Below are 13136 nucleotides of genomic sequence, written 5' to 3' on the forward strand. Positions count from 1 at the left end.
TATATATATTTGTCCTTATATTCACTTAAAAATATTTTATTCTTATTTTAAATTAAAGATATATTTTATTCTTATTTTAAATAATATATTTTAATTTAAAAATATATTTTGTTTATATCTTCACTAAAAATATATTTTATTTTTAACTTAACATTTAAATATATATGTAAAAAGATATAGTGCCCCACTCCACAATTGTCATTCCGTCTTAAATACTGTAACAATATTTATGTAATTTATGTCGTTGAAACATGTGGCGGCATTAACTAATATTTGTTATGCACGTTGTTCATGTTTAAAAAAATATTTTAAGACGGCAATTCTTGTATATATGGTGGGCCTCCCTCTCCTAGTATCTATTTTGTGGCCTATAAATAACATATTCATTGCCATACTTGTTCCATAGCAAAACCAAAATATCTTAGCAAAGATGGGTGAGGTCAATGTTAACGGAGAGAATGTTAATGAGCTTCTTCAAGCCCAAGCACACGTCTGGAACCACATTTTCAGCTTCATAAATTCCATGTCTCTGCAGTGTGCAATTGATTTAGGCATCCCTGATATCATTCAAAACCACGGCAAGCCGATGGCCATCACCGAGTTGGTTGCGGCACTACCGACGCTCCACCCTACCAAGGCATGCAACGTCTACCGGCTCATGCGTATTTTAGTCCACTCGGGCTTCTTTGCAAAACAAAAGCTCGGGGATGGCGATGGATCCGACGAAGACGGTTATGTTCTTACCAGCGCTTCTCGGCTCCTGCTCAAGGACAATACCTTGAGCGCTACCCCACTTTTGAAATCCATGCTGGATCCAATTTTGATGCAGCCTTGGCATTTCCTAGGGACCTGGTTCCAAACTGATGATCGGACCCCATTTGTTACTGCACATGGGGAGATGTTGTGGGACTATTGTAGCCACGATCCACATGTAAACAACTCTTTCAATCAAGGCATGGCCAGCGATGCTCGACTCGTCGCTCGAATTTTGATCGACAAGTATAAGGAGGCATTCGAGGGATTGAATTCCTTGGTGGACGTTGCAGGGGGCACGGGAACACTGGGAAAGACCATTGCTGATGCATTTCCACATTTGAAATGCACTGTGTTTGATCTTCCTCATGTTGTTGCTGGCCTACAAGATAGTGGGAATGTTAAATATGTTGGAGGCGACATATTCGAGCATGTTCCGTCTGCAGATGCAGTTTTACTAAAGGTTTTTACTAATTCTTTTATCTTTACTTATGCATTTTTTGGGTAAGTGAATGATTCGTTCATTCTTTTGAGTTGATTAAACAGTGGATATTGCACGATTGGAGTGATGATGAATGTGTGAAGATTCTGAGGCGATGTAAAGAGGCAATTAGCAGTGGAGGGAAAGTGATGATAATAGACATGGTAGTAATGAAGAATAAGAAAGTGAATGAACAAGGGTTGGATTTGCTGGAAACGCAGCTCTTCATTGATATGCTGATGATGGTGCTGATGACCGGAAAAGAGAGACACGAGGAAGAATGGGCTACGCTGTTTTCTGCTGCTGGTTTTAGTGGTTACAAAATCATTCCTATTATAGGTTTGAGATCCCTTATTGAGGTTTATCCTTGATAATAAAGTTATAGCTCTCCGTCTAAATAAAACTGGATAAACAGTCAGCCACATGGGAACTCAATTTGATTCCATCAACAAAATCTGTCATCGAGGTTTATCTTTAATAAAACGTTGTTTTACTTTGATATTATTGGTGTCATTACCTTTTTTTGAAATTGGAATCCAATGTTTATTTATTTGAGATTACCTGTGTTAATTGTAAACCTATAGCAATGATCCGGGGTTATTTATGGATTCTACCGTGCTCGACGAGCAGCGATGAGCATCACTAACGAAAACTATACAAAACAACTCAGAAACGTGGGTCTCGTTAAAAAACCTCTCTAAACCTAAATAGAGGAAAAGAGTGCACGTGAATATTTCGAAAAATACCCTATATTAGGGCTGAGCAACGAAACCGAGAAAATCGAAAAACCGACACGAACCGAGTAAAACGGTTCGGTTCGATTCGGTTCTGTTTGGTATTATACGGTTTGGTTTTCGGTTCGGTTTAAAGTCTCAATTCTTTTGATTCGGTTCGTTTCGGGTTTTTCATATGGAACCCATTTGTTCCATATTGAACCGAATATGCAATTTTTTTTAAAAAAAAAATTATAGTTTCAAGTGATTTTTTCATTGAAAACCCGATAAACCGAACCAAACCGAAAAACCCGAACCGTTAAAAAAACCGAACTGAAAAAATCAGTTTCGATTTTTTTGATTTTTTAACCATTCGGTTTCAGTTTAAATTTTAAAAAAACCGTTTATTTCAGTTCGGTTCAATTTTTGATAAAAAAAAACGAACCGAACCAAATACACCCCTACCCTATATAAGTGCTAGCACAAATTATGCCATGAATACCAACGCTACTTGCACAGAACCATTCTCCACCTAAAGCACACTTTGTAACCATTCAACCTTTGCACAACCACTTTATACGCTCTAGCAACTTTAACAAGATTATTAAAACTTCAAACACATGAATATCTTCCCAAGTCAATATTTACCCAAATATTAATTGAACTTTGGAGTTCTTTAATTTTGAAAATCTAGGCTTAAACGGAATTCTTTTATGTACTGGATGGTAACATCCACGCTTTAAAGTCACCACTCGTGTTTATGTAATTCTTTTTTTATCGTTTTCCGCGTCCAGCTGGCTATGAATTTTGTGAGATTCGTCTTATGGCGATTAGCGGATGGTTGAATAGTTAGTGACTTATTAGTTCACATTTATATTTTTGTAAACATTATGATTACATGTGTTTTGAATTTTCCATGTGTGCATGTTTGATATTCTAATTATTCTCTCTCTCCACCCTTTGATCTCATTGAGCTTTATATTTCATCTTTCTATTATTTTCCTTTCAGATACTTCGTAACGTTACGATCTAGATCGACACTCAAAGAATAAAAATCAAAGTTAAATTATGATATTGTGAATAAAGCAAATTGAGTTGAATAGACGTCTCATTGAGTTGAAAAGTATTACGATTAGGTAAAATAGAAACATTTATGCACCAGAATATCACGGTTCTAAAGGAAATAGGTTGCGACTTTTAATGTCAACTTGTGTATTAACAGAATAGATTGCGCCCAGAGTATCATGACCCCAAAGAAAACATGTTGCAATCTGAAATATTAACATTTTAAAAAATAAAAACGATTGCGCCTAAAGTATTATGAGTGTTTTAGCTCAAGGAGCCTTGGCGTTCCCCACTACAATCAAATAGATTAAGAGCACAAAGTATTACGATTAAGCAAAATAGAAATGGTTGCACCCCAGAATATTATGGTTCTCAAGGAAATAGGTTAAAATTATATATCATATTTATCTAACAATGAACCAAACCAAATGTATGATCTGCTTGAATGGCTTAGTACTCCTAGATGTTCATTATAATTTAGGTACAATTCCCTTCATAGCCATTTTATGAAAGTTTTATGAAAGTTTTAGCTGAAGGAACCTTGACGTTCCACACGACAATCAAATAGATTAAGAGCACAAAATTTATGATTAGGCAAAATAGAACGGTTGCTTCCTAGAATATCATGGTTCTCAAGGAAATAGGTTGCGACTTTTAATGTCAACTTGTGTATTAACAGAATAGATTGCGCCCAGAGTATCATGACCCCAAAGAAAACATGTTGCAATCTGAAATATTAACATTTTAAAAAATAAAAGCGATTGCGCCTAAAGTATTATGAGTGTTTTAGCTCAAGGAGCCTTGGCGTTCCCCACTACAATCAAATAGATTAAGAGCACAAAGTATTACGATTAAGAAAAATAGAAATGGTTGCACCCCAGAATATTATGGTTCTCAAGGAAATAGGTTAAAATTATATATCATATTTATCTAACAATGAACCAAACCAAATGTATGATCTGCTTGAATGGCTTAGTACTCCTAGATGTTCATTATAATTTAGGTACAATTCCCTTCATAGCCATTTTATGAAAGTTTTATGAAAGTTTTAGCTGAAGGAACCTTGACGTTCCACACGACAATCAAATAGATTAAGAGCACAAAATATTATGATTAGGCAAAATAGAAACGGTTGCTTCCTAGAATATCATGGTTCTCAAGGAAATAGGTTGCGACTTTTAATGTCAACTTGTGTATTAACAGAATAGATTGCGCCCAGAGTATCATGACCCCAAAGAAAACATGTTGCAATCTGAAATATTAACATTTTAAAAAATAAAAGCGATTGCGCCTAAAGTATTATGAGTGTTTTAGCTCAAGGAGCCTTGGCGTTCCCCACTACAATCAAATAGATTAAGAGCACAAAGTATTACGATTAAGAAAAATAGAAATGGTTGCACCCCAGAATATTATGGTTCTCAAGGAAATAGGTTAAAATTATATATCATATTTATCTAACAATGAACCAAACCAAATGTATGATCTGCTTGAATGGCTTAGTACTCCTAGATGTTCATTATAATTTAGGTACAATTCCCTTCATAGCCATTTTATGAAAGTTTTATGAAAGTTTTAGCTGAAGGAACCTTGACGTTCCACACGACAATCAAATAGATTAAGAGCACAAAATATTATGATTAGGCAAAATAGAAACGGTTGCTTCCTAGAATATCATGGTTCTCAAGGAAATAGGTTGCGACTTGTAATGTCAACTTGTGTATTAATAGATAGATTGCACCCAAAGTGTCATGGCCCCAAAGAAAGCAAGTTGTAATATGGGCTATTAACATTTTAAAAAATAAAAGCGATTGTGCCTAAAGTATTTTGAAAGTTTTAGTCGATGGAGCCTTGGCGTTCCACATGGCAATTAAATAGGTTAAGAACACAAAGTATTACGATTAGGCAAAACAGAAACGATTGCGCCCCATAATATCATGGTTGCGACTTGTAATGTCAACTTGTGTACTAATAGAATAGATTGCACCCAATTTCATGTCCCCCAAAGAAAGCACGTTGCAATATGAAATATTATCATTTTAAAAAATAAAAGCGATTGAACGTAAAGTATTATGCAAGTTTTAGTCGATGGAGCCTTGGCGTTCTGCACGACAAACAAATAGGTTAAGAGCACAAAGTATTACGATTAGGCAAAATAGAAACGGTTACGCCCCAAAATATCACGGTTCTAAAGGAAATATGTTGCGACTTGTAATGTCAACTTGTGTATTAATAGAATAGATTGCGCCCAGAGTGTCATTGCCCCCAAAGAAAGCACGTTGCAATCTAGAATATTATCATTTTAAAAAATAAAAGCGATTGAATGTAAAGTATTATGAAAGTTTTAGTTGATGGAGCCTTGGCGTTTTGCACAACAAACAAATAGGTTAAGAGCACAAAGTATTACGATTAGGAAAAATAGAAACGGTTACGCCCCAAAATATCACAGTTCTAAAGGGAATAGGTTGTGACTTGTAATTTCAACTTGTGTATTATTAGAATAGATTGCTCCCAGAGTGTCATGGCCCCTAAGGTAAGCACGTTGCAATATGTAATATTATCATTTTTAAAAATAAAAGCAATTGCAATTAAAGAATTATGAAAGTTGTAGTCGATGAAGCCTTGGCGTTCCCCACAAAAATCAAATAGGTTAATAGCACAAAATATTACGATAGGCAAAATAGAAACTATTGTGCCCTAGAATATCACGGTTATAAAGGAAATAGGTTGAAACTCGTAATGTCAATTTGTGTATTAATTGATAGATTGCGCTCAGAGTATCATGGCCCCCAAAGAAAGTGCATTGCAATATGGAATATTATCATTTTAAAAAATAAAAGTGATTGCATCTAAAGTATTATGAAAGTTTTATCTGATGGAGCCTTGGCGTTCCCCACGACAATCAAATAGGTTAAGAACACAAAGTATTACGATTAGGTAAAACAGAAATGGTTGCGCCCCAGAATATCACGGTTCTAAAGAAAATAGGTTACGACTTGTAATGTCAACTTGTGTATTAACAGAATAGATTGCGCCCAAAGTGTCATGGCCCACAAAGAAACACGTTGCAATCTAGAATATTATCATTTTAAAAAATAAAAGCAATTACGTGTAAAGTATTATGAAAGTTTTCGTTGATGGACCCTTGGCATTCCACACAACAAACAAATAGGTTAAGAGCACAAAGTATTATGATTAGGCAAAATAGAAACGGTTATGCCCCATAATATCACGATCCTAAAAAAATAGGTTGTGATTTGTAATGTCAACCTATGTATTATTAGAATAGGTTGCTCCAAGAGTGTCATGGCCTCTCAGGAAAGCTCGTTGCAATATGAAATATTATAATTTTAAAAAATAAAAGCATTTGAAATTAAAGTATTATGAAAGTTTTAGCCGATGGAGCCTTGGCATTCCCCATGACAATCAAATAGGTTAAGAGCACAAATTATTACGATTAGGAAAAATAGAAACGGTTGCACCCCAAAATATCATGGTTCTAAAGGAAATAAGTTGCGAATTGAACTGTCAACTTGTGTATTAATAGATAGATTGTGCCCAGAGTGTCATGGCCCCAAAGAAATCGCATTGCAATATGGAATATTATCATTTTAAAAATAAAAGTGATTGCACTAAAAGTATTATGAAAGTTATAGCCGATGGAGCCTTGGTGTTCCCCACGACAATCAAATAGGTTAAGAACACAAAGTATTACGATTAGGTAAAACAGAAACGGTTGCGCCCCAGAATATCACGGTTCTAAAGGAAATAGGTTGCGACTTGTAATGTCAACTTATGTATTAATAGAATAGATTGCGTCCAGAGTGTCATGGCCCCCAAAGAAACCACGTTACAATATGGAATATTATCATTTTAAAAAATAAAAGCTATTGTATGTAAAGTATTATGAAAGTTTTAGCAGTCAGAGCCTGGTGTTTCGTACGACAATCAAATAGTTTAAGAGATAAAAGTATTACGATTAGACAAAATAGAAGCGATTGTGCTCCAGAATATTAGGGATCTAAGGATGTAGGTTGTGACTTGTAATGTCAACTTGTGTATTATTATAATTAATTGCTCCCAGAGTGTCATGGACTTTAAAGAAAGCATGTTGCAATATGGAATATTATCATTTTAAAAATAAAAGCGATTGCAATTAAAGTATTATGAAAGTTTTAGCCGATGGAGCCTTGGTGTTCCCCACGACAATCAAATAGGTTAAGGGCACAAAGTATTACGATTAGGCAAGAAATTGTTACACTTCAGAACATAACGGTTCTAAAGGAAATAGGTTGCGACTTGTAATGTCAACTTGTGTATTAATAGATAGATTGCTCCCAAAGTGTCATGCCCCCCAAAGAAAGCGCATTGCAATCTGGAATATTATCATTTTAAAAAATAAAAGTGATTGCGCCTAAAGTATTATGAAAGTTTTAGTCGATGGAGACTTGGCGTTTCGTAGGACAATAAAATAAGTTAAGAGCACAAAGTATTATGATTATTTAAACTAGAAACGGTTACGCCGCAGAATATCACGGTTTTAAAGGAAATAGGTTGCGACTTGTAATGTCAACTTGTGTATTAACAGAATAGATTGCACCCACAGTGTCATGGCCCCCAAAGAAAGCATGTTGCAATCTAGTATATTATCATTTTAAAAATAAAAGCTATTGTACGTGAAGTATTATGAAAGTTTTCACCGGTGGAGCCTTGGCATTCCCTACGAAAATCAAATAGGTTAAGAGCACAAATATTACGATTAGGCAAAATAGAAACGGTTACGCCCCAAAATATCACGTTTCTAAAGGAAATAGGTTGCGACTTGTAATTTCTACTTGTGTATTAACATAATCGATTTCACCTAGAGTGTCATTGCCCCAAAGAAAGCATGTTACAATCTGAAATATTTACATTTTAAAAAATAAAAATGATTGCATCTAAAGTATTATGAAAGTTTTAGCTGATGGAGCCTTGGTGTTCCTATGATAATCAAATAGATTAAGAGCATAAAGCATTACGATTAGGCAAAATAAAAACGATTGCGCCCCAAAATATAACAGTTCTCAATGAAATAGGTTGCGACTTGTAATTTCAACTTGTGTATTAATAGAATAGATTGCGCTCAGAATGTCATGGCCCCCAAAGAAAGCACATTGCAATCTGGAATATTATCATTTTAAAAAATAAAAGCGATTGCACGTAAAGTATTATGAAAGTTTTAGTTGATGGAGCCTTGGCGTTCCACACGACAATCAATAGGTTAAGAGCACAAAATACTACGATTAGGCAAAATAGACACGGTTGTGCCCCATAATATCACGGTTCTAAAGGAAATAGGTTGAGACTTGTAATGTCAACTTGTGTATTAATAGAATAGATTGCGCCCAAAGTGTCATGGCCCCCAAAGAAAGAATGTTGCAATCTATAATATTATCATTTTAAAATAGAAAAGAGATTGCGTGTAAAGTATTATGAAAGTTTTAACCGATGGAGCCTTGGCGTTTCATACGATAATCAAATAGGTTAAGAGCAAAAAGTATTACAATTAAACAAAATAGAAGCGGTTGCACTCCAGAATATCACAGTTCTAAAGAAAATAGGTTGTGACTTGTATTGTCAACTTGTGTATTAATAGAATAGATTGAACCAAGAGTTTCATGGCCCCTAAGGAAAGCAACTTGCAATTTAGAATACTATCATTTTAAAATATAAAAGCAATTGTGCTTAAAGTTTTATGAAAGTTTTAGCCGATAGAGCCTTGGCGTTCCCCACAACAATCAAATAGGTTAAGAGCACAAAGTATTACGATTAGGCAAAATAGAAACTGTTGCGCCCCAGAATATCACAGTTCTAAAGGAAATAGGTTTCGACTTGTAATGTCAACTTGTGTATTAATAGAATAGATTGTGCCCAAAGTGTCATGGCCCCTAAAGAAAGCACGTTGCAATCTAGAATATTTATCATTTTAAAAAATAAAATCGATTGCATGTAAAATATTATGAAAGTTTTAGCCATCGGAGCCTTGGTGTTCCGTACGACAATCAAATAGTTTAAGAGCACAAAGTAATACAATTAGACAAATAGAAGCAGTTGCGCTCCAGGATATCACGATTCTAAAGGAAATAAGTTGTGACTTGTTCTCTTTAAAAAGTGTCCTCCGAAATCGCATACAAATCCCCGATGAGGTGGAGGCTAGAGTATGGAGAAGAATTACGGATTTTATGGGACTATATGGGTTCAGATGCTATTGTGGCTATTATATAATAACCGGTTATTGACAAATATCGAAAGAGTGCGTTGCCACTTATCGGACAACGCTTCTTACTCCTCTTACGGAACGTCGATGGAAACATCATCGCATATATTTCGAGAATGTGGCGTAGCAATAGTAAAATGGCAGGAATTACTTAAACTGGATAAATTGGAAAAATTTTACAACATGTCGATGGACAAATCGGTACAAACAAATCTACAAGAGTCGAGTTATTTCCCAGTAGTAGCCGACAAATAGGATGTTATGTTTGGTTCGATAATATGGATTTTGTGGACACGACAAAATAGAATTATCTATGATCTGGACTTTATTAAAATTGAATGCGTACTACAGTCTGGGAAAACGATGCTGTGAGAGGCTACGCGAGCCCTGAATATGCGACAGATGAGATCAGATGCCGAACGTATCCAGCAAGATACGCAACAACGTTGGAAAGTGTCCTTAGCAAGTTGGGTCAAACTGAATTCAGACAGTGCCCGGAGAACGGAGTCAGGACTGGCCTCGTGCAGAGGAATACTGCGAGATGCCAATGTGGTGGGATAAGGGGTTTCACCAAAGGTATTAGACGATGCTCGATACTGAACGTGGAACTACAGGGAGTGGTGACCGGACTTGAGATAGCATGGGACCTAACTTTCTTTCCTCTTCTTCAACGTGACCTAATGGATATAATATCTCTAATGGTACCTCATATAATTCAATTACTGCAACGAGAATGGAGATTAGACTTAAGGCATATACCGAGGGAAGTAAATGTAACAGATGATGGACGGGTAAAGATGGCATGGCCCCTCTCATTTGGTTTGCACACCTTTCATAACCCACCCGACAGAAATGGCTACACTGATGGAGAATGATAGGTGCATGGAAGCTTAGGAATCGTGATGACTAACCTCAACATTTTTATATTAAAAAATTGATTTTTTCTTATTTGATTTTGTTCATCCGGCGGCGGCATCGGTTTTGTGTCTTTGTGGCACGTTTATTCTTTACCTTTGTGGCACATTTTTTGTCTTCTTACTTGGTTGTTTGATTGTTCTTTTTATTTTATGTTTTTTTATGGTTAAATTTGACGACGAAACGGTTAAGCAAGATGACGTGTAACACCCATAACCTATGTACATATTGAAATACGAGTTAAACATGTTACATCAATCTTATAGACATTTGTTGAATATAAATGCTCAAAATTTTGTTTCGTCTTAAAACATTCATATTTCAACTTTAAAACTATTTTCTTAATCACATAAAATCATAAATTAATATTTAAACATTGAAAGCAAATTCATTTTTCAGGCAGCAATTAGACAGTTTAGTATTGTTTCGTAAACTATTAGAACTGCCTAAATTATGCTAAATTTTCAAACCATTCAAAACATAATAATATATATATATATTCTACTTATTCATAAATACTGATAAAACTAGACTAGATAAAATAAATGGTCCTAGTTTACTATTATAGACCATTTAAAAATAAATCCGATAAACAAAACTACTGATATAATTATACATGCCACTAAAAGTCAAAAGTAACATCATAGATGTTTTACTGATATTGATGATAGATATGATTATCCAAAAGATGTTCAGGAGGCTCCTCACTGCATGTCATTTTCTTTGTCCAAACCTACGCATGAAAAATCACCACATGCTAAGTATAACTTAGTGAGACAATAATAAGCTAAGGTGAGATATAACATAAAATGTTAAACTTTTAAACCGACTTATTCAAGCCAATTTCATACTCCCTTTTCATAACTCAATGCATATTTAAGAGAATATAAGGTATGTGAGTAGAACATAATGTGCGCGCTAAGCATTTCACGACGTCAATCATAATAATCATCATAAGATAAACTCCAAGTGCAAATCATAACATAAGTACCATAACTTGAATGTACTTAACTTAAAGACATGCCAAATGTACCTACTACCCTCAATACAACATACAATGGCTTTTAAATCATAATAAAATTATTTATTAATCAATGCCTTAAAAATCATAAACATTTAAAATTCATCATCATGAAAATCGTACTTGGGCAATTCATACCCTAAATCATTCATATATTTGATGAACATATTATATAAATAATCTACAATTAAAATTATAAATCATACTTTTAAAATAATATGAGGTTGACATCTCAAGTCGTCATCGATCAAAATAATTAAATAAATAAAATGCACTCACATTTGCCTTACTATTGAAACTTTTATGTGATACTCCCAATCACGTGTTTTATCCTTTCCTTTCAGGTCATTTGGATCCTTAGATTTATCATGGTACGACAACATCACATAATAACACGAAGTATTCAAACTATATGTTAGGATTATACTACCATAAACTAACTTTGATAATATAAAGAAAATATATAAAAAAATAAAATCGACACTTAATCGATATAAAACTAAATCATATATTCATAATAAGTAAATTGCTATGGACCCTTGAATTGAATTTATATACACAATTTTACGTTTGTGGATAGTTTCTAACAACGCTCGACTCTGATTTGCGATTCTTTGTGGTCTTTCAATAGCTTAATCCTATTTTATGGTTTGTTTTCCAGTGTAGTTAGATTTCTTTGTATCTATTTTTTCATTCGAGTTTTTTGTTTGATTTTTAACCTTTTCCATGTATAGTCCTTATATGATCTAAGTTGGTTAATTTAATGTTATAGGAAAATATTCAAATTATGTATTTAGTTTACTATAATAGTTGTAAATTATTATTATAATTTTTGATATTTTCACTTCTTAATAAGACCAATGACTTCTATTCAAAATAATAATAAAAAAATTAATTAAAAAAATTAAAAAAAAAATCAATTGTTAAATTTAATTTAAATTTGTTAAAAAAATTTAAAATTTAACTATCACTAAATAGTCACGAATATAGATGATCCTGAAAACTAAATCAACTAAGGGCGTGTTTGGTTTATGGAATATAATATTACCTTTAGAGATAAGATTACCAGAATATAACATTATCTGGGAATGTTGTATTACTATGTTTGCTTTGCTTAGCATAAATGTAAGATTACAATGTTTACTTTGAGGAATATAAGATTACTTGAATGCTTATCTTACCAAATTATCATTGTGATATATATATTTTTTAACAAGTAAAACTTTAATATTAAATTATAAATATTTGAGTGAAAATTTATAAAAATATTTTAATTATTACATTATTCTTAAAGAAATATCAAGCATTTAACATATAATTAATATAATTAGTATACCAAACTTATAATTTTAAATAATTTTCATAAGTATCATATTTATTTATATAAAATAATATAATATGAAAATAGTATTGTGATCTCGAGTAAATAAATATATTTTTTAATGTATAAGATCTATTTTTTAATAACTCAAAATTTAAATATTATTTTAAATAATTATATTTTTATAATAATAATATTTTCACATCATAAAATTATAAAATAATTAATATACTAAGTATTAAAAATATAAAATAATTTTAACTACTCAAATTTATTAATATTTTATTAAATTAAACTTTTTGTACATTATTATTATTATTATTAAGTTTATAATTTTGAGTAAAACTCAAAGAATAAGAATTGAGAATGGTTCATATGATTTTTTTTTATTATTTTAGTGGTATTTGTATTCAAAATTATAATAATTATTCATTACCTAAGAATTTAAAAATTATGACATTCTCACAATTTTAACTCCTTATTAATATAATTGATAATAAATTATTATCTGATAATAATTTTTTTAAACTAAACATAAAAATATAATTTTAAAAAAAATTATTTCTTCTAATAACAATTTATTTTAAAAGTATTATAATACAAATAAAAAAGTC

The 13136-nt window shown here is 32.7% G+C and overlaps 1 protein-coding gene across 1 annotated transcript; it reads left to right on the forward strand.

Annotated features, from left to right (window-relative positions):
- The first annotated feature begins 400 nt into the window (after positions 1–400).
- LOC120172869 (trans-resveratrol di-O-methyltransferase-like) lies at positions 401–1733 on the forward strand. Its single transcript, XM_039180221.1, has 2 exons — positions 401–1216; positions 1300–1733. Exons 1-2 carry the CDS (start codon positions 431–433, stop codon positions 1603–1605), a joined length of 1092 nt encoding a protein of 363 aa, XP_039036152.1. The 5' UTR covers positions 401–430; the 3' UTR covers positions 1606–1733.
- Positions 1734–13136: the final 11403 nt, after the last annotated feature.

The sequence above is a fragment of the Hibiscus syriacus genome, unplaced genomic scaffold (assembly GCF_006381635.1).
Source record: "Hibiscus syriacus cultivar Baekdansim isolate YM2019G1 unplaced genomic scaffold, ASM638163v2 tig00111881_pilon, whole genome shotgun sequence".
In the NCBI taxonomy this organism is placed as follows: domain Eukaryota; kingdom Viridiplantae; phylum Streptophyta; class Magnoliopsida; order Malvales; family Malvaceae; genus Hibiscus; species Hibiscus syriacus.